Source organism: Schistocerca nitens, chromosome 9, assembly GCF_023898315.1.
Source record: "Schistocerca nitens isolate TAMUIC-IGC-003100 chromosome 9, iqSchNite1.1, whole genome shotgun sequence".
In the NCBI taxonomy this organism is placed as follows: domain Eukaryota; kingdom Metazoa; phylum Arthropoda; class Insecta; order Orthoptera; family Acrididae; genus Schistocerca; species Schistocerca nitens.
The window spans coordinates 346,712,056-346,735,465 of record NC_064622.1 but is presented as its reverse complement, the minus strand read 5'-3'; the positions used below and the strand labels follow the sequence as shown (position 1 = coordinate 346,735,465).

At 38.9% G+C, this 23,410-nt stretch overlaps 1 protein-coding gene across 1 annotated transcript in view; it reads right to left on the bottom strand.

Annotated features, from left to right (window-relative positions):
• Window positions 1–23,410, bottom strand: part of LOC126203687 (uncharacterized) — a 29,725-nt gene that overhangs the window by 4,223 nt on the left and 2,092 nt on the right. Inside the window, exons 3-4 of the mRNA XM_049938056.1 lie at window positions 10,764–10,919; window positions 10,477–10,663 (exon numbers count right to left, since the gene is read on the bottom strand). Of these exons, the coding sequence (XP_049794013.1) occupies window positions 10,477–10,663; window positions 10,764–10,919 (343 nt within the window). The remainder of the gene's footprint in view (window positions 1–10,476; window positions 10,664–10,763; window positions 10,920–23,410) is intronic.

Below are 23,410 nucleotides of genomic sequence, written 5' to 3'. Positions count from 1 at the left end.
GCATTCCTGGAAAATGATGCCATGACAACAGAGGAATTCATCAAAAGGTGCCAGTGTATTAAGGAAATGCAACAGACGATGAATCAGACAAAAAGAGGCATGACTAACTCCTAAATTTGGTTCCTATGGCAGTTGCAGAAGACCACCACGAAGTCTCCTCCCTCACGTGCCAAGTAGTAAGACAAGAGAGACAGCAGTTTATGGCAGTCAGAAGTGTTAGACTGGATATACATGAGATAGCAGCAGTGAATGTCAGTCTTATGTTCCAGGATGTAATAGAGAATAATGAAGATTTGTATCAGTCTTTACCACCAGTTCCATCATCAATCAAGTGGGACATGAAGAATGGATTTGGCCAACTTGTACTTATACTAGATTAGATTAGTTTTTCGTTCCATAGATCCGTGCTGAGGAGATCCTTGTGGATGTGGGACATGTCAATTTTTTTTTAAAGCTGAAATAACAATACTAATAGTATGAATATATACATCATTTGTTTCTATTAAAAAATTCATCAATGGAGTAGAAGGAGTTGGCCACTAGTAAGTCTTTCAGACTCCTTTTAAACTGATCTTTAATTGTAACTAAATTTTTTATGTTTACTGGCAAATTATTGAAGATGAGTGTTCATGAGTAGTGGACCCCTTTTTGAACTAAAGTAAGTGCTTTTAAGTCCTTGTGCAGATCATTTTTGTTCTCGGTATTGTATGTATGAACTGAGCTGTTTGTTGGAAAAAAGAGATATATATTATTTAGGACAAATTTCATTAAGGAGTAAATATACTGAGAGGCAATAGTTAGTATACCTAGTTCTTTGAAGAGGATTCTACATGACGTCCGTGAATGTACTCCACAAATAATACGTATTACACGCTTTTGCACTCTGAAAACTTTTGTTTGACTTGAAGAGTTACCCCAAAATATTATACCATATGACATTATGGAATGAAAGTAGGCAAAGTATGCAAGCTTTTTCATTTTTATGTCGCCTATGTCAGCTAAAACTCGAATTGCAAATACAGATTTGTTAAGGCGTTTCTGCAGTTCTGTGGTGTGTTCCTCCCAACTGAATTTATTATCAAGTTGTAATCCCAGGAATTTAAGACTGTCAACCTCTTCTATCTGCTCTTCTTCATACTTTATGCATGTGCTGGGTGGAAAACTCTTACAGGTTCTGAATTGCATATAGCGAGTCTTTTCGAAGTTTAATGTCAGTGAGTTGGCTTTAAACCATTTATTAATATCCATGAAAATATCATTAGCAGATCTTTCTAGAACTACACTCGACATACTATTTATTGCAATACTTGTGTCATCTGCAAACAAAAAGAACTCTGCTTCTGGCAGTGTAACTGATGAGAGATCATTAATGTACACAAGAAAAAGCAATGGCCCTAAGATGGATCTTTGTGGGACACCACATGTAATTTCTTCCCATTCTGATGATGACTGATGACTTAATTCCCTATTCCCTTGCACTGACACCCTTTCCTCCTGTTAGCGAGGTATGACTGGAACCATTTTGCAGCACTGCCCGTGACACCATAGAATTCTAATTTATTTAAAAGGATGTTGTGGTTCACACAATCAAATGCCTTTGACAAATCACAGAAAATACCTGCTGTTTGTAATTTTTTATTTAATGAATTAAGTACATTTTCACTGTAGGTGTAAATAGCCTTCTTGATATCAGAACCCTTCAGAAATCCAAACTGTGTTCTTGATAATATGTTATTTGTGGTCAGATGGTTGAGAAGCTGCCTGTACATTACTTTTTTCTAAAAGTTTTGAGAATGCTGGTAAAAGTGAAATCGGCCTGTAGTTTGATGGTATCTCTTTATCCCCTTTCTTGAATAGAGGCTTAACAGACTGCAACCATCAAACAACATCTAGCATATAATCAATAAAAGTTCAATCAGCTCTTGGGCCACGTATAACACCCTGCAGAAGCACAGACATTTGAAGCACAAAGGACAACATGCCAGTATGTTTTCACTGTGGACGCCCTGAATGCCGTAGAGAAAGAAGATGAATATTCAATAACTATCACACCACAAGAAATCAACCATTATAACAGTCAGCCAACTGAAGACGATTATAATCTACCCACCAGACATAGCCCATCATTGTACCATGGACGAGGTCACATGCCATAGCCACTGCTTGTCACTGTACAGAGTTACCAGCCATTCACCTAGCCACTGAATTCAGGAAAACTACACAAGGCGATCATCTATGAAGATGAGGCTGCCACAGATGAAAATAATCCATGGACAACAATTACCACAATGTCATGAAATCTGATCGATGTCATCGACAGCCAAGCTCCTTGTCTTTTTCTTCTGTAGTGTCTAAAGCTTACTGTCACCTGCTAACGAAGATTATATTCCGTGATACAAAAGTGACTGACTGCATGCGCGCACACACCCACACCTACACTGCCTTGGATGATTGATTGACACTGAAGATATTGTTATCCCGCCATAATAATTGAGACAACATTGATTCATCAGTCAACACAAACAGGTAAAATATACAGCTTTTATCAACTGCAAAAAGCTACCCAGGCTCCCAAAATAAACCTACATAACCATAATGATTATAGGGGTCACAAGTAGTCAAGGAGAACTGTTAATCACTAATTAACAGAAGTAGCCACAACTCATCTCTAATCGTATGTGCATAGGGACAGCCAAACCAGTCCAGGAAGGGTGGCTTAGTGTCAATAATGAAGAATCACATTCTGCTACTATAACAGCAAACACAGTGAAGGAAGCTACTATCAAACTGCCAATTTGGATTTGGCCTAATCCAGCAACAATGTCAACGAGTGACAGCCATTCTGCGACAATGTTGGGATACTTTCAAATTCGGAGTGGAGGAAAGATAGACCAAGAGGTCCATAGCGAAACACCATACAAACACTGGGTACCATCCATCAATTAATCAGCACTCGTATAGGTTATTGCCAACTGAACAACACATAATTCTGGAGGAAGTGGAGGAGAAGATGCTGCAAAATTACATAATTAAACCTTCAGAGAATCCTTGGTCCTCTACTGTGGTCTTTATGAAGATGAAAGATTTCAGTGTTTCTATGTCAACTACGAATTGAACAAATTCACAATAAAATATGTCTTCCTATTGCCACATAATGATGACATCCTAGACTGCCTGAAAGGAGCAAATTATTTCTCAACTATGGTCATGCGATAGGCTATTGGTAAATGATGGCACAGGCCAGGTAGAGACTGCCTTTACAACACCCGACTGCTTCTATGAGTTTACTGTTATGCCATTTTGACTATGAAATGCTCCAGCCACCTTTGAGTATATGATAGACAACCTCCTTGGAAACCTTTAATGGATGATATGTCACTGCAATCTGGATGACACTGTCATTTTTTGAAGACATCTGAAGAACATCAAGTCACCTGACAACCAAGTTGAAAGTGTCTTCAGACCACAGAACTCTGCCTGAATCCGAAAAAGTGCTTCTTGATCATCCAAGAAAAGAAATCTCGGAGCACCTATTTAATGGCAATGGGGCCTGTCCCAATCCAGAGAAAGTAAAAGCAGTCAAATATTTTCTAACTCCTTGGTACATTCATAATGTGAGAAGTTTTCTCGGAATGTGCTCATACTACTGGCGATTTATAAAATAATTATACATCAAGGCACGTTCCTTGCAAGAATTACTGCATGGAGACATCAAATTTTTCTGGGATGAGATGCAAGAAAGATTTTTCTTTTCCCTCATGGAGGCACTAATCTCTTCTCCAGTTCTGGCATTATATAATGTTAATGCTAAGCAGACCTTCACACAGAAGCTGGCAGTTTTAGGATAAGTGCAGTTCTAGTGCTAAATCATGAGGTGCTTTTGCTTCCAGAGTACTCTCCCAGTCCCAGATGAACTACTCTACAACTGAAAAAAAGAGTTCCTTGCCATTGTCTGGGTCATCGATAAGTTCAGTCATTTATTTGTCAAACCATTCACCATTGTGATGGATGGCCATTCTCTATGTTGGCTGGCAAGCCTGAAGGATTTTCTGGATCAAATGCCGATATGGGTGCTTTGGATCCTGGAGAATGAAATCACAGTAGTATACAAAAGTGGACACAAACGCCATCACACTGATTGCCTTCATGGAATTCTTTGGATGAACACAGCAGCATGGATGACATCTCAGTCATCACTGCATTAAATGACATTGCTGCTGAATAGGGAGAAGATCCAACACTGCTGAAAACCAAAGGAAGAACTGACCAAAGGACACTTCCAATTAACAAATGGAACATTGTGTATGAGGAACTATGACCCAATGCAGTTGGAGGTGGGGGTGGGGATGGTTGTTTATCATTCAACCTCATCCAAGGCTGGTTATCCTAAAGTATTTCCACAAAGCCCCAATGTCTTATTACCTTGGATACATGAAGATTTGAGGCAGAATTAGATGCAGGTGTCATTGGCCAGGTATCTATCGGTCTGTTAAGACACTACACGAGCCACTGTCAGGAATGCCAGCGATGGAAGTACGTGCTGCAATAGCAGCGTCATTCACCAGATCGGAATTGACCTCTTGGTGGTGGTTTCTGAAGTCAACAAATGACTATCTATGGATTGACTACCTCACCCACTACATTGTCATCAAAGCTGTGTCAACTGCCAACATTCCAGAAATTTCAACATTCTGTATGATGATCTCCAATCATGGAAAACTTTTCCAATATAGTCTGATATCAGTAGCAATTTCACAATGCAACATCAACCACAGGATGACAATTGCACTCCACCTACAAATGAATGGCTTCACAGAACGTTTCAAAAAAGACACCAGCAGATATGCTCTCTATGTATGTTAATACTGAACAGAGAGATTATGATAAAATACTGCTGGTCAAGATGTTCACATTTAACTCTGAGAAGCAACACACTACAGGCTTTACTCCATTTTTTCTGCTCCATGGTCAAGAAGCCGAAACAACATTGGATACACTGTTCTTGTTTCAACTACACAATACTCAGGATGAATACGTGAAACCCATCATCACCATGATCAAAAAAGGCAGGTGGCTCTCTTAAAATGTCTGGATGCCTAGGAAATGGACAGAGAGCACTATAGCAGACATAGTCCAGGAGACTCAATATGAAATTTGACATCTTCGCGGAAAATTACTGAAGCACAACCTTGGGCATATCATCACTTGTCAGATGTCACACACACAGTCAAGGATTATGACTCTTCTTACAAAGACAAATGCACAGACATATTATCCATGTCCATCTACCCTGAGGCACAGATTGTAAAAGAGGGTTTCTCATTCAAGGAAACTGAAGGCCTGCTCGATGATCACAAAGCTTTGACTGGAGGTGCTACCTTTGAAGCTCTTCATAGTAAAGAGGATGTGACAACATGACCAGAACACAAGGATTCTCTGGTGCTGCCACACAAAGGACCACTAACAAGATCTAGAACAAGTATATCGTCATCAGGTCCAATGATACCTTCTGAAACAGCATGTTGCCATTTACCCAGGAGACGGAAGAATGCCACGAGCTGTGCTGCAAGGAGCGTAGAGTAATGGTTGGTGCTGCTAGCTGGCTTGCTATGGGCAGCCAGTTCAAATCCAGTTACTAGCAAATGTTGATTTAATACTTCTTTCTAGAAGGTTATCAAATTTTCTTATGTATATAATATTTGCATGTTTCATATGTTTGACATTTGTATAAACAGCAGCACTCTTCTTCTAGGTGGGGGTTCTGCTCTGTAAGTTGCTATCCTTAATAAATATACTTTCAGGCTATGCATTAACTTCACTGATTATGCTGCTTTGGATTCAGATTTGATTGTGGTTCTGATGTGGCCATCAGTAACTATTTCTAAAAATTGTTCTCAAATAAGTCCCTTTCACAGACATCTTGTCTGCCTTTTCAACACGAAAGTGTTACATAACTCAACTAGCTTGATTACAACTCTGAATGTTTTCTGGAAGTGAAAACAAAATAAGGATACAATGAACAATTTTCTCATACATACAATTATTTCAACCACAAAAATTTACGATATTTCACAATGAATACATTATTATTGTTATTATTATTATTATTATTATTACTACTACTATTATTTCCAGTTCCATAGCTGAGCGGTCAGGGCAGCAGAATGTCATGTAAGGGGCCCAGGTTTGATTTCCGACCAGGTCAAAGATTTTCTCGACTCAGGGACTGGGTATTTTGTTGTCTTTACCATAATTTCATCCCTATCAACACACAAGTCACCAAAATAGTATCAACTAAAAAAACTTGCAGCAGGCAACCGGCTACCCAACAGGAGGCCCTAGCCACATGCACATATCATATCACAATAATAGTACTAATACTCTCTATTATTATTATTATTATTATTATTATTATTATACATCAATTTATCATCAGGAAAGCCTGAAGATGGTAAGAAGTCAGCTTGCCAAAATATCACACCATCTGGACATCACCATATTGCTGAAGAAGTATTCGACATTACTATTATTATTATTATTATTATTATTATTATTGAAACTGCGATGAAGAGTTCTCAGATTGCCAATAACTTATTCTTCCTATAATTTCCAGAAGGAATGATGACTGCCATCGCATGTGAATGGGATAACGACAGTAAATGCTGCCCATGAGTGTTACCAAAGTTTACCCTTTGTGATTCATATTCAACACAACATTGCAGAAACCACTTGTACAGTTTTTCATAAACAACCTTGTCACTGCAATCACTAACCATGCCTAATCCTTAACTTGCCAATTACATTTCAGAATTTTTAGATCCAGAAGTCTGCACAACTGGCAGCACTGTAGGTAGCAACAAATTGTAGATGGTGTTCTCTACCATTCACACAGTATGTCGTTGGATGTTCCAGTTGTCTATCAGTAACGGGAGCATTAAATTCACAAAAATATGTGATTATTACAGAACAGCCAGAATTTATGTCTCTTTTTGACATGCTAGTAGCACCAGTTTCCCCCAAAAATACTTCCGTAACAGATATCTGACTGTTCATATCTGAACACTTCTTACTCCACAGTTTCACAGGACCTCCAATGAATCAGACATTATCTTTGCAGTAACCACCCCTCCCAGTGCCTGCTTCTAGCTTATCAGTTTGACAAGAATGAAGAGCTTTATTACTGTGTAATTCACATGGGTAATGTCTACTGTAAGCACAGTTAATACTGTATAGAGAAAGTCTGATAGAGATGCAGACATGACATTTGCTTTTGGGACACACACAACTGGATGTGAATAACTTAAGTTAATTACAAATGATATGGGCGGTATTAAACTAGCTTTTACTCAGAACTACCTATTTTGAAAGTTACCTAGTGCAGAAGCATGAGAAAATTTTGTCACTTTTGAAGTCACTGTCAGCAAACTTCAACAGACAAAAGACTTAACTAGTGATATGTTGATGTCTCTTGCAGTATACAGTAGGAGAAATCTGTAAGCATATGCACTGCTGCCTTGATTACAATAGACTTGAAAATTTTAATGCATTAACATTTGTCATCATTAGCTTATGTTGAAAGAAACTTCAAGATGTGCTTACTCTAAGCATTACAAAGCAGTAGCCTATTACTAACTGATGACTTCAAAATGGATTGTGTCCATGTGCAATTTTGTGTCATTTGAGTAGAACAAGTCAGAACAACTTCTTATTGAAATAAGGTTGCCACAAGACTTACGAATCACATTGTAAACCAAATTTCACAACAGGTAATTACTCGATATAGCCCGTATCTACTTTACTACGTGCGAAGCTTCGAATTTTTATGTATAACAGACAAGACGTGTCAAACTCTATGTGGCAGTCAACATTCTGAATATTATTGGTGGAAGGACTGAAATTAATTTCCATGTTGCCCAAAGAGACATATTCAGCTGCATACAGAGCACTATTAAGGCAGCAGTCAGTTTTAAGAATTACACCACAATAATTCTACATAAATTATCTGCAAGCCTGAAATTTGTCTTCAGTGTGAAGTGAGTAAGATCTAAATTTCAAACAAACCATATGAGCTACACAGTTCAGCACTACTTGCCTAGTTCACATTAGTAAATCACTACAGGCAGGCATCAGTGTATCTGAACACAATTCCTAGCTACACTTAGCTGCTTACCCTAGTAATAAAGTTAAATAAGATTTCACTAGATATCTTTTCAATACTGCTTCATTCAGCTAAGCTGCTGACCACAGTTCATCTCGAATTGTACTTAGCAGTGCAAGATTTTTAGATCCATTAAGGAAATAGATTGACCATGGAAACATTATTCCTGTTATCAGTAAAGCTGAGACTTGGCAACACCAAGGGAAATGTTTGACAGCTCTGACCATCTACCAATTTCCTGGTGTGGATTTAAATTAACTTGATATTGTCTTGTGAATACAAGAAGATGATACTCTGAATAATACACATAATTCTGACCGAATTTTGTCAGAGAACAATAATATTTTTAGTAAATCTTTTCCTTTCTCTTTATTCCAGCTGTAAATTAACACTAAGTACAAAAATCAAAGAAAAAATGTTTCTAGTTAAAAAAAATTGCAGAATATGAAAGTCACGGGGGCAGGACTCAATCTGACTGAGCAGTTTACTATAAATTAAAACAAAATATGTTTTGTGCCACATCTGGAAAGTAATCATTACAGGAAAATTGCTATTGTTGTGCAGACTGAATCTCAGCTTCTATTAATTATCTACGTTATGCTTGGCTGTAAAAACTACATTCATTGAAATATATTATTATAATTTCTGTATGCAGAAGTCAGACTCCCAATGATCTTCTAGGTCACAGAGAATTTTAGCATACCTCCACAACAGGCGAACCTCTTTCTCAGCTCACAACCAACTCCGGACTGATACATGAAGTACACATTATCATGTACAATGAGGTTCTGTCACATAGTACGGCGGAGGGCACAGAGATTCAATTGTTAAGCCAAAAATCTGTAGAAAAACAATCAAACCTAAGAGGATAATATACTAGTTCCTCCTTAGTGTGTTTTAGCACTGTCCACTTGGTTACAGAAACCAACAAGGAATGTAAATTTTAAAATTTTCCCGGCGAATTGACTGTTCAAACAAATTTCGGGCTTGCAGCCGGTCATTGTTCAATACTTCGTACGATATTTCAACTGGGCACCTGCCAGTCATCTTCAGGTGAGCCGTCGCAGACTGGCGAAAACGTCCTCCGTTCCGCAATATATAGCGTACTGTAACTATTCTGCGCATGTGTCGAAAACTTGATAGATGAGCCACACTGCCCGCCAGCAGTGCCCTCGCTGGTGGCACAGTGGAACTCAGTCGCCCTCTGCGTTGCTGTTTGTCACGGCCGTCGACACACTCTGTCATCTTCGATTTGAGCAAATCGTGGAGATGATGGGATTCCATGCACTGTCCAGCTGGTAGCCGCTGTCATGGTTTAACAGATTTTCCGCCAGTCGTATTTCTATGGATTCCATTATTAAAGAATCCATGTGGGCATAGTTGCATATGGTCTACATCAACACTTCTCTCCCAGTTGCCTCTGAAAAGTCAGTACGCAGTTCTGTTGCAGCCTCTTGGGGATACCTAGGAGCCATAATTTATAAGAAGTGGACACAGGCATATTTGTTAATCATGAGCATCATTATGAGAGGGATCTTTGATGTGTGTTTTACAATAGCAGTGGAATGTTCAGATGACATTGCTATGGCGTGGCTAATTCAACATGCAACTTCTTTTGCTCACAACCTTTCTTTCTGAAAAGCAACAATGCATCACTGGTCGAAGCACAAAATGGCACTTCAAGGCATGCTGACAGCCTGAACAGTGCACATTAGCTGTAATGTTCCATTTACAACTGGGGACACAGTGCGCACTATTTACTTTTACCTTAATTACTCACACTGCTGTACAAAGCAAATGTCTGTGAGTGTTGCAAAAATGGTTTCTGATCAAAAAATGCAAGTCATGAGGGTAGGACTAAATCTGACTAAGCAATTTATAAATTAACAACAAAAATGTTTTGGGCCATACACGGAAAGCAACCATCACGAGAAGCAAGTGGAAAGTGTCAAAGTAACACTGGACAATAGCAGTGATCATCTTTGTGAACTTTGGTTACTTCCTCTTTAATCAGCAACCAGATTTCCTTTCGTGGCTGATCATATTCCATTACACATCACAAATTTCCTTTAGTCCAAAGTTTTCCTTCTAGGTTTGGAATAAGAAAGTCCCAATTCAGGAAATTTATATTGTTTCTCAGTTCTCTAACACACCCTTTGGCACCTGCTCCTATATATTATTTCCGGGAATTGTTTTTGCTTTGTCATCATAAAAAAAATATTGAAAGCACTACTGCTAAAACATAATTTTGATGTCACATATGCTTTCACAGGGAAACAGTGCAATGCCGTTTTCATTTAGGACATGAAACTACTTACTTGGTTATTAGAATTCATATCTTCTACCGTTACTCTTGCATCTGCTCCTTTTGAAGGCATATGACAAAGATTCAGACTCGTGCGAGGTGTGAAGCCAAATCGGATCACTTCCTGTTCAGCAGTGCTTTCTGATAATGACTTGTATGATGACATGTGATCCTCATTTGCATCTTGATAATCTTCCAATCTGCATAAGTGATTGACATTTTTAGACAGTAATATCAATACACAAAACATTCTTGAAATATTAAACAAAAAAAATTATTAGTGGCAGTCACATTTTTTACCTGTAAGGTGTAGAGTATGATGCTTCTGTACTGTCCATGATTATTATGGTCCCTCGGTTTACACTGACTTTACCAAATGATTGTATAGCATTGAGCAGTGCTTCCTCTTCTTTCAAATCAGCTTTCACTTGCATAGGGGGTTTAGGCATATCACCTCTAAAAACAAATTGTTGATGAATGTGTCGATAAGCTGACTTTGCAAACATTACAAGTATCTTATTTGACAGAAAAATACTACAGCTCAAAGCTAAAAAATTCACAGACTCAGAAAGATGACCCAACATACTGCTAATATCAGAAGTCTCATTGTTGGTAGGTTTCTTAGTATCACAATCAGCAATAGAGAAAATCATTTTTTTAACAATCAAGAAATATTAGCATTACAAAATTGTGGCATATAATAATCATTCACAAAGGAAGAACACAGACCAACCCCCAACAGAACGACAAATCATGGAAATGAAAATTTAACTCAAGATGAAACAGTGGATCATAAAGAATAACAAAAACATGGTAACTCCTGGGAACATCAGCAGCAAAAGTATAAAGGCACTCATAATCCAAGTTACTAACATCACTGCACAAAAATTATGAAAGGTATAATTACAATGTTTTAAATAATTAAAACTGCTTATGGCATATATGCGCACATGCCCCCCCCCCCCCCCCCTCCCATGTACACATTACTGTGATCACCCATTCCATTGCTGCTTCATAATTATTGAAGGTTTTTTAAATCTGTTTGCAGAATATGAAAATGTGTCCTTTTGTCAAAAAATGTGCCTTTGGTGACAAAAATATGGATTATCTTGTAGTTGCATGGAAAACTTCAACAACATACATTTGTATTTTATCTCTTTATCATGTTCCGAAGCTGCTTGGTCTTGGAATGAGTTAAAACATGGTTTACAAAATGCTGATTACAAATTTGCAAAAAAATTGAAGAGTTAATAAAATATGGAAAATAACACTACAGAGAAAAGTTCTTGACTACTGCAAGAAACTCCCATACAAAATTGAAGTGGTGCGCCACAAGGAACCTTTGACTATGGATATGAAGACTTCATAATTATCACACTCTTTTTGTTGTGCTGATAGACAATGAAAATGAGCCCTACCAAATAGTGCAGACCTTTCTGTACAATACTTTGAGTGTTATCCAAGTGCAAGTTATTTTTCTGTCTAGCACTCACCAAACATCTGAATGATGTAGTTTCTTCTGATTTAGTCAATACTGTCAACAACAAATCACATGATGGAGTACACATATAGGGACGTAAGAGTCAGACTTCTAAGGCACTTCAAGAATGGTCTCTACAGAGTTAATGACCTGACAACATCAATCTGCTTGATTACCTATTTCTGGGCTCAAAAGATTCTGGTGTTGCACTGTTGTTGTTGTTGTCATTTTCAGTATGAAGACTGGTCTGATGAAGCTCTCCGCACTAGTCTATCATCTGCATAACTACTCCACACATTTGAACCTGCTCACTGAATTCAAGCCTTGGTCTCCACAATTTTTTTTTCCCTTCCTCACCTCCCTCCATTACTAAAAGTCATCATCCCTTGATGCCTCAGGGTGTGGCCTATCAAATTGTGACATACATTTCTTTTTTCCCCTCAATCTGATTCGGTACCACTCCATTGGTTATTCACTCTACCCATCTGGAAGTCTGCATTTTTTATCTTCAGTACTTTAGCAACTATCAGTTATTTTGTTACCCAAACAGTAAAATTCATTAATATTTTTACTGTCACATTTTCTAATCTAACTGCATTAGCAATGTCTGATTTAATATGACTGCATTTCATTATTCTTGTTTTACTTCTGTTGATGTTCATCTCATAACACCTTTTCCACACATTATCTATTCTGATATAACTAAATCTTCCTGGAGACATTTGAATCTCATCTTTTATCCACGATAATGATAGAAACTGAAGAAATGAATTAAAATTTGTGCCATGGCTGGGACTTGAACGCAGGTCTCCCTGTTCACTGGGCAGGTGTGCTAGCCACTACACAACCACAGCATTATAGCTAACACAGCTGCATAGACTATCCAAGTCAAATGCCCTCCCTAACACAAACTTCAATTTACATCTTAAGCTTATTTTCCCCTTCTTAGATCATCACTGTTGCCGAGGCTCTCCAGTATTGGAATACTAACCCAGTGTTGGACACAATGGGGAAATCCTGCCTGTTCAACTGTCCTTCCAAAGTCTTTGCTGCCTCCAACACAACTGCAATATTATCAGCAATTCTAAAAGTTTTCATTCCTTCTTCCTTAATTTGAATTCCCATTTCAAATATCTCTCTCTCTTTTTCCTTAAAGCACAGATTGGATAACATCAGAGATAGGCATCAACAGTGTCTCACTCCCTTCTCAACTGCTGCTTCCATTTCATGTCCTCTAAGTCATAAGTACAGTATGGTTTCAGCACAAGTTGTAAATAACTTTTTGATCGCCGTATTTTAACCCTGTTACATTCATAATTTCAAAGAATCAAAGAATATGTTCCATTAATAGTGCACAGAGTTTCCCCAAAAGATACAGGGTGTTACAAAAAGGTACGGCCAGACTTTCAGGAAACATTCTTCACACACAAATAAAGAAAATATGTTATGTGGACATGTGTCCGGAAACGCTTAATTTCCACGTTAGAGCTCATTTTAGTTTCTTCCACCTACGCTCAATGGAGCACGTTATCATGATTTCATACAGGATACTCTACCTGTACTGCTAGAACATGTGCCTTTACAAGTACGACACAACATATGGTTCATGCACGATGGAGCTCCTGCACATTTCAGTCGAAGTGTTCGTACGCTTCTGAACAACAGATTCGGTGACCGATGGATTGGTAGAGGCGGACCAATTCCATGGCCTCCACGCTCTCCTGACCTCAACACTCTTGACTTTCATTTATGGGGGCATTTGAAAGCTCTTGTCTACGCAACCCCGGTACCAAATGTAGAGACTCTTCGTGCTCGTATTGTGGACGGCTGTGATACAATACGCGATTCTCAAGGGCTGCATCAGCGCATCAGGGATTCCATGCGACGGAGGGTGGATGCATGTATCCCCGCTAACAGAGGAGATTTTGAACATTTTCTGTAACAAAGTGTTCTAAGTCACGCTGGTACGTTTTGTTGTTGAGTGTTTCCAGTCCATGGTTAATGTGATTTGAAGAGAAGTAATAAAATGAGCTCTAACATGGAAAGTAAGTGTTTCTGGACACATGTCCACATAACATATTTTCTTTCTTTGCGTGTGAGGATTGTTTCCTGAAAGTTTGGCCATACCTTTTTGTAACACCCTGTATAACTGAAAGATGAACTCCCCTAAAATTAGCCACAATAAATGGAAGAAAATACAGCTGGAATAAAATGAGTACTGCTAACTCTGCAACAAAAATATTGTCCCTAAGCTATATGCAGAACAGTTTGCACCGAATATAAATCTTGAAAAAATGTACTCGCATTTATATAATAAAGAAAATCATGTTCCTCAACTACAGCTAAGGACAAATTATTTCCTTCTGACTGGGAGGGTGTAAATGTGTCATTGCTGTAGAATTGATTTAGCAGAAATTTGTTGATGCCCATTTCTGAGCAATGTTTCTTTTTTCTTTCTTCCATTTAAAGGATTTTCTCCTGAACAATAAGAAAACAGACTGCAAAGGGATGGTTTATTATGATTGTTTGTTTGTCTCTCACCTCCTTGGCAGCTGTTCAACTTTGTCATTCCTTCAGATTCAGACATACCCAGTACCAGCAGGATGACACTGTCTTATACCATTCTATCACAAGAAAGAGAGAGAATAGTAATTACTTTATAGGCACCAATGGAACTGTAAATATGACATAATTCACTCCTTAGTAAATTCTTGACTACTCCTGCAACTGGGCACTTCATGAAAACTTAAGATCTACAATAATGGAGGTGGTGGTATGGCAGCGAGAAAAACAACTTGCTTTTGTATCCATGAAGTGAGACAAGCATACCAGTTTTTCCATCAAAATATGGCATATACATCTCAATGCATTTCTAAACAATGGAAAGTCTAGGATATAATAATAACAACAACAATATGCAAAGCATAAATTGCTACTCACCACTCAGAAGAGTCATCGAGTCACAGACTGGCACAATGGAAAACAATGGTAGAAACATTCAGCTTCAGGACAAAGTTCTTCTGCAGAAGTAGGAAACACACAGAAGCACAATTTACGCACATGAAGCCAATGTTGTCTCTGGGCACTAAGGCCGAACTGCAATTGCGTCAGGTATGAGAAGCAGTCTAGTTGGGGGTACAGAAGAGGTACAGGTTGGGGAGGGCAAGGGGTGGGGGAAAATGCTAGTGCTGTCTGTGGGAGCATGCAGGAATGCAATAGTGATAGGATAGAGCCACTATGTGCAGCAGTAGGAGGCTGTGCTGGCTAGGAATGGGGGGGAGGAAAGTGGTGAGAAGAGAAGTAGACAAGGGCAAAGGTGTAGGTATGCATGATGGCAGGACAGAAGGCATGGAGTAGGAGAAGGAAGTATTTGACACCATGCCCCATGGCAGACTGTTAATGAAGGTACAAGTACATGGAATAGGTTCACAGATATGTGAGTGACTCCAAGACTTCTTAAGTAACAGAACCCAGTACATTGTCCTCAACAGTGAACATTCAACAGACACATCATCAGGACTGTCTCAGGGAAGTGCGATAGGACCACTTTTATTTTCTGTATACATCAGAGATCTGGCAGACAGCGTGAGTAGCAATCTTGGCTGTTTGCTGATGATGCTGTGGTATTTGGGATGGTGCAATCATTGTGTGACTGTAGGAGGATACAAGATGACTTGGACAAAATTTCTGGTTGGTACAATGAATGAAACCTAGCTCTTAAGTAACAAATGGAAGTCAATGCAGTTGATTACGAAAAACAAACACGTAATGTTTGAATACAGCAACAGTAGTGTGCTCCTTGAAGGGCCACGTTGATTAAATATGTAGGTGTAACACTGCAAGACAATATGAAATGGAATGAGCATGTAAGAAATGTAGTAGGGAAGGCGAATGGTCAACTTCAGTTTATTGGGGGAATTTTAGGAAAGTATGGTTCCTCTGTAAAGGAGACCACATATAGCACACTATTTCGACCCATTCTTGAGTACTGCTTGAGTGTTTGAAATCCACAGTAGGTTAGATTAAGGGAAGACACTGAAGCAATTCAGAGGCAGACTGCTAGATTTGTTACCGGCAGATTTGAAAAACATGCAAGTATTATGGACGTGCTTCGGGAACTTTCTGCAGGAAAGAAAGCACTCTTTCAAGAAACATTATTGAGAAAATTTAGAGAAACAACATTTGAAGCTGACTGTCAACTGGTTCTATTGCCGCCAACATACACTGTGCATGATGATCGTGGGGATAAGATATTAGGAATTAGGGTTCATAGGGAACCGTATAGACAATCGTTTTTCCTTCGATCTATTTGTTAGTGGAACAGGGAAGGAAATGACTAGTAGTGGTACAAGGTACCATCTGCCATGCATCATAAAGTGGATTATGGGAATGAAGGATATATTCCAGGGAGAGCTTCCAGCTGCATCGTTCAGAATAAACTTCTGGTGGTGGGAAGAATCCAGATGGCACAGGCTATGAAGCACTCATTAAAGTGAAACACATCATGTTCGGTCACCTACTCAGTAACTGGGTGCTCCAGCTGTCGCTTGGCCACAATTTGATGGTTGCCATTCATGGGGACAGATAGCTTAATAGTTGACATGTCACACAGGAAGTAGCACAATGGTTGCAACTTTGTTTGTGGATACCATGAGCATTTTTACAAGTAGCACTGCTTTTGATGAGATGAAAGATACCTGTGACAGGACTGGAGCAAGTGATTGTGGAAACATGTGTTGGACAGGTCCTACATCTTAGGATTTTGCAGAAATATGAGCCATGACGCAAGAGGCTGGGAGCAGAGGTATTCTTGTCCATCTTACTCCACTCGTGTTCTCGAGCAGCACTACCTAATAGGAAATTGCCATTAGTCTCAACAAACAATGACCCTTGTTAAACATAGTCCTGCCACCGATCTCTTCAACTGGTTGGTGCAAGTCAGGGCGTTTTCCCTGTAGCACTTTGTAGCTGACTTTATTGGGGTGCTAGAAGAACAAAGAAAAGTCTGTGGAGTTTTCCTTGAGCTCTCAAAGAGATCTGATTGTGTATGTCACAGCACACTAACAAACAAAAAGAAGCATAAAACAAGTGATACTCTAATTTTCAGTTAGTAAAGTTTGGTGTACTTTAGGGATCAACCTGGGGCCGCTTCTTTTAAATTTGTATGTAAATAACATGACAGCAGCAGTAGTTGAGACTGTAGTAGTATTCACACATGATACTTCAATGATAGTAAAAAATAACTAGCCAGAAGAACTAGATTAAAGATCCCAGTGTGTAAGAGAGAGAAAATTGGTGAGTGCACAGTGTACACTACGGAAGTAAAATGGGGATGTGTAAACTTCTGATAACATGAAGGTGAGAGTATTAACTTTTGTGTCGACAGCAACATGCTGGGATTAATTTTTCTATCTCGCCCACCTTTTGTAAAGGAAATCCTGGACTAGTATTGGGCATTTTATCTAAAGGTGATTAAATTAAGTTCTGATTAAATTAGGTATCTCTGTGTACATTATATGTATAAAGATAATCAAAATTGTATGTGCTTTGAATACACCTACACAGTGGAAATTGTCTACAGATAAATTAATGAATTAAGAAGTAACAAACTGTGTAATATAAATGAAAAGCATTCAAAGATATGGTCAACATAACACATTGACCTGCAAGGCTTTGCTGCTCTGTCACTCAGAATATTTTACCATTAAAATGACAAATCATAGGGAGATGTAGTCAGACTGCATGCATCTGGCAATAAACAATGCATAGTCTTAGACAGATGGGACCACAAGGTGAGAGGCCATGCATCAGTTACACAAATCTGCAGCATTTGCTCTATTTGGCCATATACTTGTTATTAATTATTTACTTACATAAATTTTCAATGAAATACACAAATCAAGATAGTTCTAAACGAGATTTTTTTTAAATAAGTATTTTCTTCCCTGGCTTCCCAGATTCAGGCTAAGATAAGCCTGTTCTGGTTTACCATACCGTTCTTGAGCTGCCCAAAAACCACCTTTCTGAACTTTTGTAGTGTATGGCCTGCTTCACGATTGTGGTCTTGAAAATAAACAGAATGTGTTCCTCCTATTTCTTTATTTTATGCACTTTTCTCTGTTATATATTCAATCCAAAATTCAGCCATTATTGGGATGTTCCTGATTTAACTCTCTTCTGTTGAAGTCTTTTACAGCTTTAAAGAACTTCATCTCTGATGTTGCCAACTGCCTACGATTCATCCTACTTGGAGCTAAACACTCTGCTTTATACAAAAAGGTTGCAACTGCCATCACTTTCTGTAATTTCATTTGTACACCTTTCTCCACTTTCACTTTATGGGTTTTTATAGTTGTCCCACACCAAGTGTCAGTTTTGTTTGCTTATATCCTTATCTTGTTCATAGCAATATTAGGGGAAGGAAAGTTGCACCTCACCATATAGCAGAGATGCCGAGTCACAGATAGGCACAACAAAAAGACTCTCACAATTATGGCTTTCAGCCGTTAAGACCTTCACACACACACACACACACACACACACACACACGACTGCAGCCTCACGCAACTGAAACCACACTGCTAGCAGCAGCACCAGTGCATGATGGGAGCGGCGGACTGAGGGAGGGTAAGGAGGCTGAAGTGGGGAGAGGGAGGGATAGTATGGCGGGGTAGTGGATAGGAAGTGCTGTAGGTTAGATTGAGGGTAGGGGAGAGGTGGGGAGGGGGGGGGGGAAGTAGCGAAAAAGGAGAGAAATAAAAAGACTGGGTGTGGTGGTGGAATGATGGCTGTATAGTGCTGGAATGGGAACAGGGAAGGGGCTGGATGAGTGGGGACAGTGACTAATGAAGTTTGAGGCCAAAATGGTTATGGGAACATAGGATGCGATGCAGGGAAAGTTCCCACCTGTGCAATTCATAAAAGCTGGTGTTGGTGAGAAGGATCCATATGGCACAGGCTGTGAAGCAGTCATTGAAATGAAGGATATAATCTCTGGCAGAGTGTTCAGCAACAGGGTGGTCCACTTATTTCTTGCCCACAGTTTGTCGGTGACCATTCATGAGGAAAGACAGGTTGTTGGTTGTCATGCCTACATAGAATGCAGCACAGTGGTTGTAGCTTAGCTTGTAGACCACATGACTTGTTTTACAGGTAGCCCTGCCTTTGATGGGCTAGGTGATGTCAGTGACCGGACTAGAATAGGTGATAATGGGAGGATGTATGGGACAGGTCTTGCATCTAGGTCTATTATATGGGTATGAGCCTTGAGGTAAGGGATTGGGAGGAGGGGTTGTCTAACAATGGACGAGTGTATTCTGTAAGTTCAGTGGACGGCAGACTACCAAGGTGCCAGGACGGGGGCAGGACATTTTCATTTCAGCGCACGAGAGGCCTTAAAGGCCGAAAGGTGAGAGTCTTTTTGTTGTGCCTATCTGCGACTCGGCATCTCCAGTATATGGTGAGTAGCAACTTTCCTTCTCATAATATTGTTACATTCCATCCTGGATTTTCCATTGTTTGGTTTATCCTGTTCATAGGTCATGTAGCAGCTCAGCTACAAGCAATAATGCCATTGCTTCAATGTTGTGCAATTGGGGCAGATTGCTGATCTCATAGATTCCTTTCCTAGGAGCACACTACCTAAGTTTTAGTTGCTGAAATCTTCAAATATAAATGCCGATCGCACAGAGATGCAGCTCATATCCTCCACAGTTTGTCTTAAATTTCTGAACGGTTATTTGACTGTCTGCATACGCAACATGTTCACAAATTATTAGCTTTCTAATTTGACTCCAAAAGGAAATGTCCTTGGTTCACATCAAGTCAGCTGTGTAGATGGAAATTCTGTGGCTGATTTTATACCTCTAACAATGGCTGATTTCCACTGTCTTCATTCTGATACTGGAATAAATATTCTGAACTAATTTGATCACATGTCTTAGATACCCTCTTTACCACATTTTCTCCCAAAACTTATTCCCATCAATATTATCAACAGCTTTTTCAAAATCCTGCAAAGCTAGGTGTATCTCCAAGCGGAATTACTTTTTTTTAAACTATCTGTTTCACTGTGAAAAAATTATCACTTCAGGACTGGCTTTCTCAGAAGCTTCAGATATTTATGAATATTCACTTACTCCTTTTCCATACACTTTGTTGGCCATATTTGAAAGATCCATGCTTTATTGTGAGCCTTCATCTTTTCTTTTTAGAAAGCAGAGAAGACTTCTTGTATTCCATTGCCCAGTATTTCATTCCACCTGCAGCATGCATTGAAAAAGATGCAAAATACACGCGGGACATCCTAATAACCATAGATCAAGGAAACTAGGTACATGCAGTATTTTTTGACTTCAAAAAAGCATTTTACACACCACCGCAGAAACATTCGTGACTGGATTGAGGATTCTTGGCATGGAGTATGCAGCAAGTTATCTTGGATGGAGACTCACTTAAAGAAGTGGAAGTAACTTCAGGGTGCCCCAACTAAGTTTGTTGGAACACTTTTTGTAGATGTACATTAATGACATGCCAAACAGTACTAATGGTATCCCCAGACTTCGTAGATGATGCAGTTATCTATTAAGAAGCAATATCTGAGAAAAGCAGCACAAATTTTCAAGCAGATTTTGATAATATTTCAAAGTGCTGTGAAGATCAGCAACATCCTTTACATAAAACAACGTAAAACCCAGGATGGAATGTAACAATATTGTGGAAAGGAAAGTTGCTACTCACCATATAGCAGAGATGCTGAGCTGCAGATAGGCGCAACAGAAAGAATGTCACAAATATAGCTTTTGGCCAGTAAGGCCTGTCATCAAAATTAGATGACAAACTGACATATACATACTCACGCAAACCCAACTCACACACATGACTGCAGTCACAGGCAACTTAGGCAGGTTGAGAAATGCAAATAGTGCATTCATAAACTGATAAAATTTAGTATGCTATGACTACAATAACAATTAGTGACAATTAGAATCAATCAACTCATAAAAATACTAAGGTGCTTACATTTTTACAGATATGAAATCGAATAACCACATAGGCTCAGCTGTATGTAAGGCAGGTAGCAGACATTGGTTCATTGGCTGGATACTGGAAAATGCAATCTGTCCACAAATGTGACTGCTTATAAATCATTCATGCATCCCATTTTAGAATATAACAAGTATTTAGGGACACATACCAAGAGGACTAACAAGGATTATTAAACATATACCAAGAAGACGGTACAAATAGTCACAGGTCTGTGTGACTTGCAGGAGTGTCTCACAGAAAAATCTGAGTTAGCAAATTCTTAAAGACTAATTATCCCATGAAAAACTACCAAAATTAGACTAATTACAACATACACAGAGGCGCTGTACATGTATATGCAGAGATAGATAGATAGTTTTCGGAAAACGCTTGTATTACATGAATATCATATTTACTCCATCATTTCCTAATTTCTTTCTGGTAATGAATTAATAATGAGCAACAGCAGACTAGTTTATATAAGGACTTAAAAAATATTGTGAATTATTAACAGATGATAACATTAAAATATTTTTAACAGTAATTTGTTTAGTGTGAACAGTTTGATTAGTGAAGACTACCTGACATGAGAAGTCAAATTAGTTCAAAACTATTACACAATTAAAAATAAATCTCTACAATCTGTCACACTATATACACTATAATAACAACTAAAACAATCAATTATTGACAAAATTATTTAATTGTATGTATAAAAAAATCTATCTACCAAGTGCTGGCAAAACATACACATAAAAGACTGTTGTAATTGGCAAGCTTTTGGGGCCAGTAGCACAGTCTCCTTCAGGCAGAAGGGTTGAAGGGGAAAGAAGAAGGGTGAAGGAAAAGGACTGGAGAGGTCTAGGAAAAAAGGTAGATTTCGGGAAAGTCACCCAGAACTGTGGATCAGGGGAAACTTACTGTACAGGATGAGAAGGAAAGGTCTTGCCTTCTCATACCATACGGTAAGTCTCCCTGAAGGAAAGAAAGGTTTTTCCTTCTCATCCCGTACGGTAAGTCTCCCCTGACCCGTGGTTCTGGGTGACTTTATGAAATCTGCCCCTTTTCTTAGACCTCTCCAGCCCTTTTCCTTCACCCTTCTTCTTTCCCCTTCAACCCTTCTGCCTGAAGGAGGTGCTACTGGCCCCAAAAGCTTGCCAATTACAACAGTCTTAAGTGTATGTTCTGCCACCACTTGGTGAATAGATGTTTTATCCACCAAATTAAACATTACACTATAATAAATTTGAAACACTCACATGGCACAAAAGTAGTAATTGCTGAAATATTAATAATGTTCTACCAGGTTTTCTACTCAATTGTTATTTCATTTCATGCAAAATATTTCATGACCAACTCAGCGATCTCCTTCAGGTGTTGCAAGTTTTGTGGTTGTATGCATTTGCTACCTGGACTCCAACCAGGCTGAACTATTGTTGGTCTCATACTGCTGTTTACAGCCAATTTCGATTTCTGACAACAACTACTCAGCAGAACACCTCACAGCACACTATCAATCAATCATGCTGAAAAAACCTGAGAGATAACATCCCTTCACTCTCATGAAATATACTTTGCTATTACACAAGTACTTACTCTTTATCAGTCTCAGCTACTGTGACATAGTCTCTCACTGTACTCTGGTTACTTCCTGCCCTTTGTAGGTTAGCGAATAGTTTGTTGGAGTAAAACTAATAGCTGATCAAGGGAAAGTTTTACGTTACAGAAAAGCGCCATCTGAATCTTGTCACGTGGCTCTACATGGGGCTCATTGCGAGCCCCTACTTCGAAAGTTTTGTGCGCTTACAGTACTATCCTTCTACATATTCAGATGTGTATTGATAACATGACCTATGTTTGGGTCCTGCAAATTAATAGCAGTAACCATAGTTACAACACATGTAACTGTTGGTACCTCAACACAAAGTGTGCACGAATGAGTCACACTCAGAAACATGATGGCCACTTTGGTGTCACTTGTTGTAATGGAATGACAACCTAAGGAGGCTGAAGAAGGAAACAGCTTTTAAAACAGAGTTAAAAACATATCTTTTTGAGAAGTGTTTACATTGTGGTGTGTTAGCTTGAAAAAATACTAGGTCCTTGCTTACTGATGAGTAGTTTTTAATCTGTTAACAGATGTGCCATCTATGCTTTGTCTCTTTGAACAAGAATGTTTCTGCTGTTGACTTCCTGTTTTCTCTGTTTCAGATGTAGTACAACCTCCCTGCTTTCAGAGAAGGGGGTCAGTTCCAAGAATAGTTGTGATGGACATAGTGTTGGCAGATGGTCGTGCGTGTATATTTCTCATAAGTTTGACAAAACAAGTTTCATGTTCTAGTTGCATAACTGATTATGCGCCTTGTGCGTGATGTAAGCTCCTTGTAGATTAGGTGGCCACGTGATTTTCTTTCAGAATTATACACTGAGCAAAGTGGTT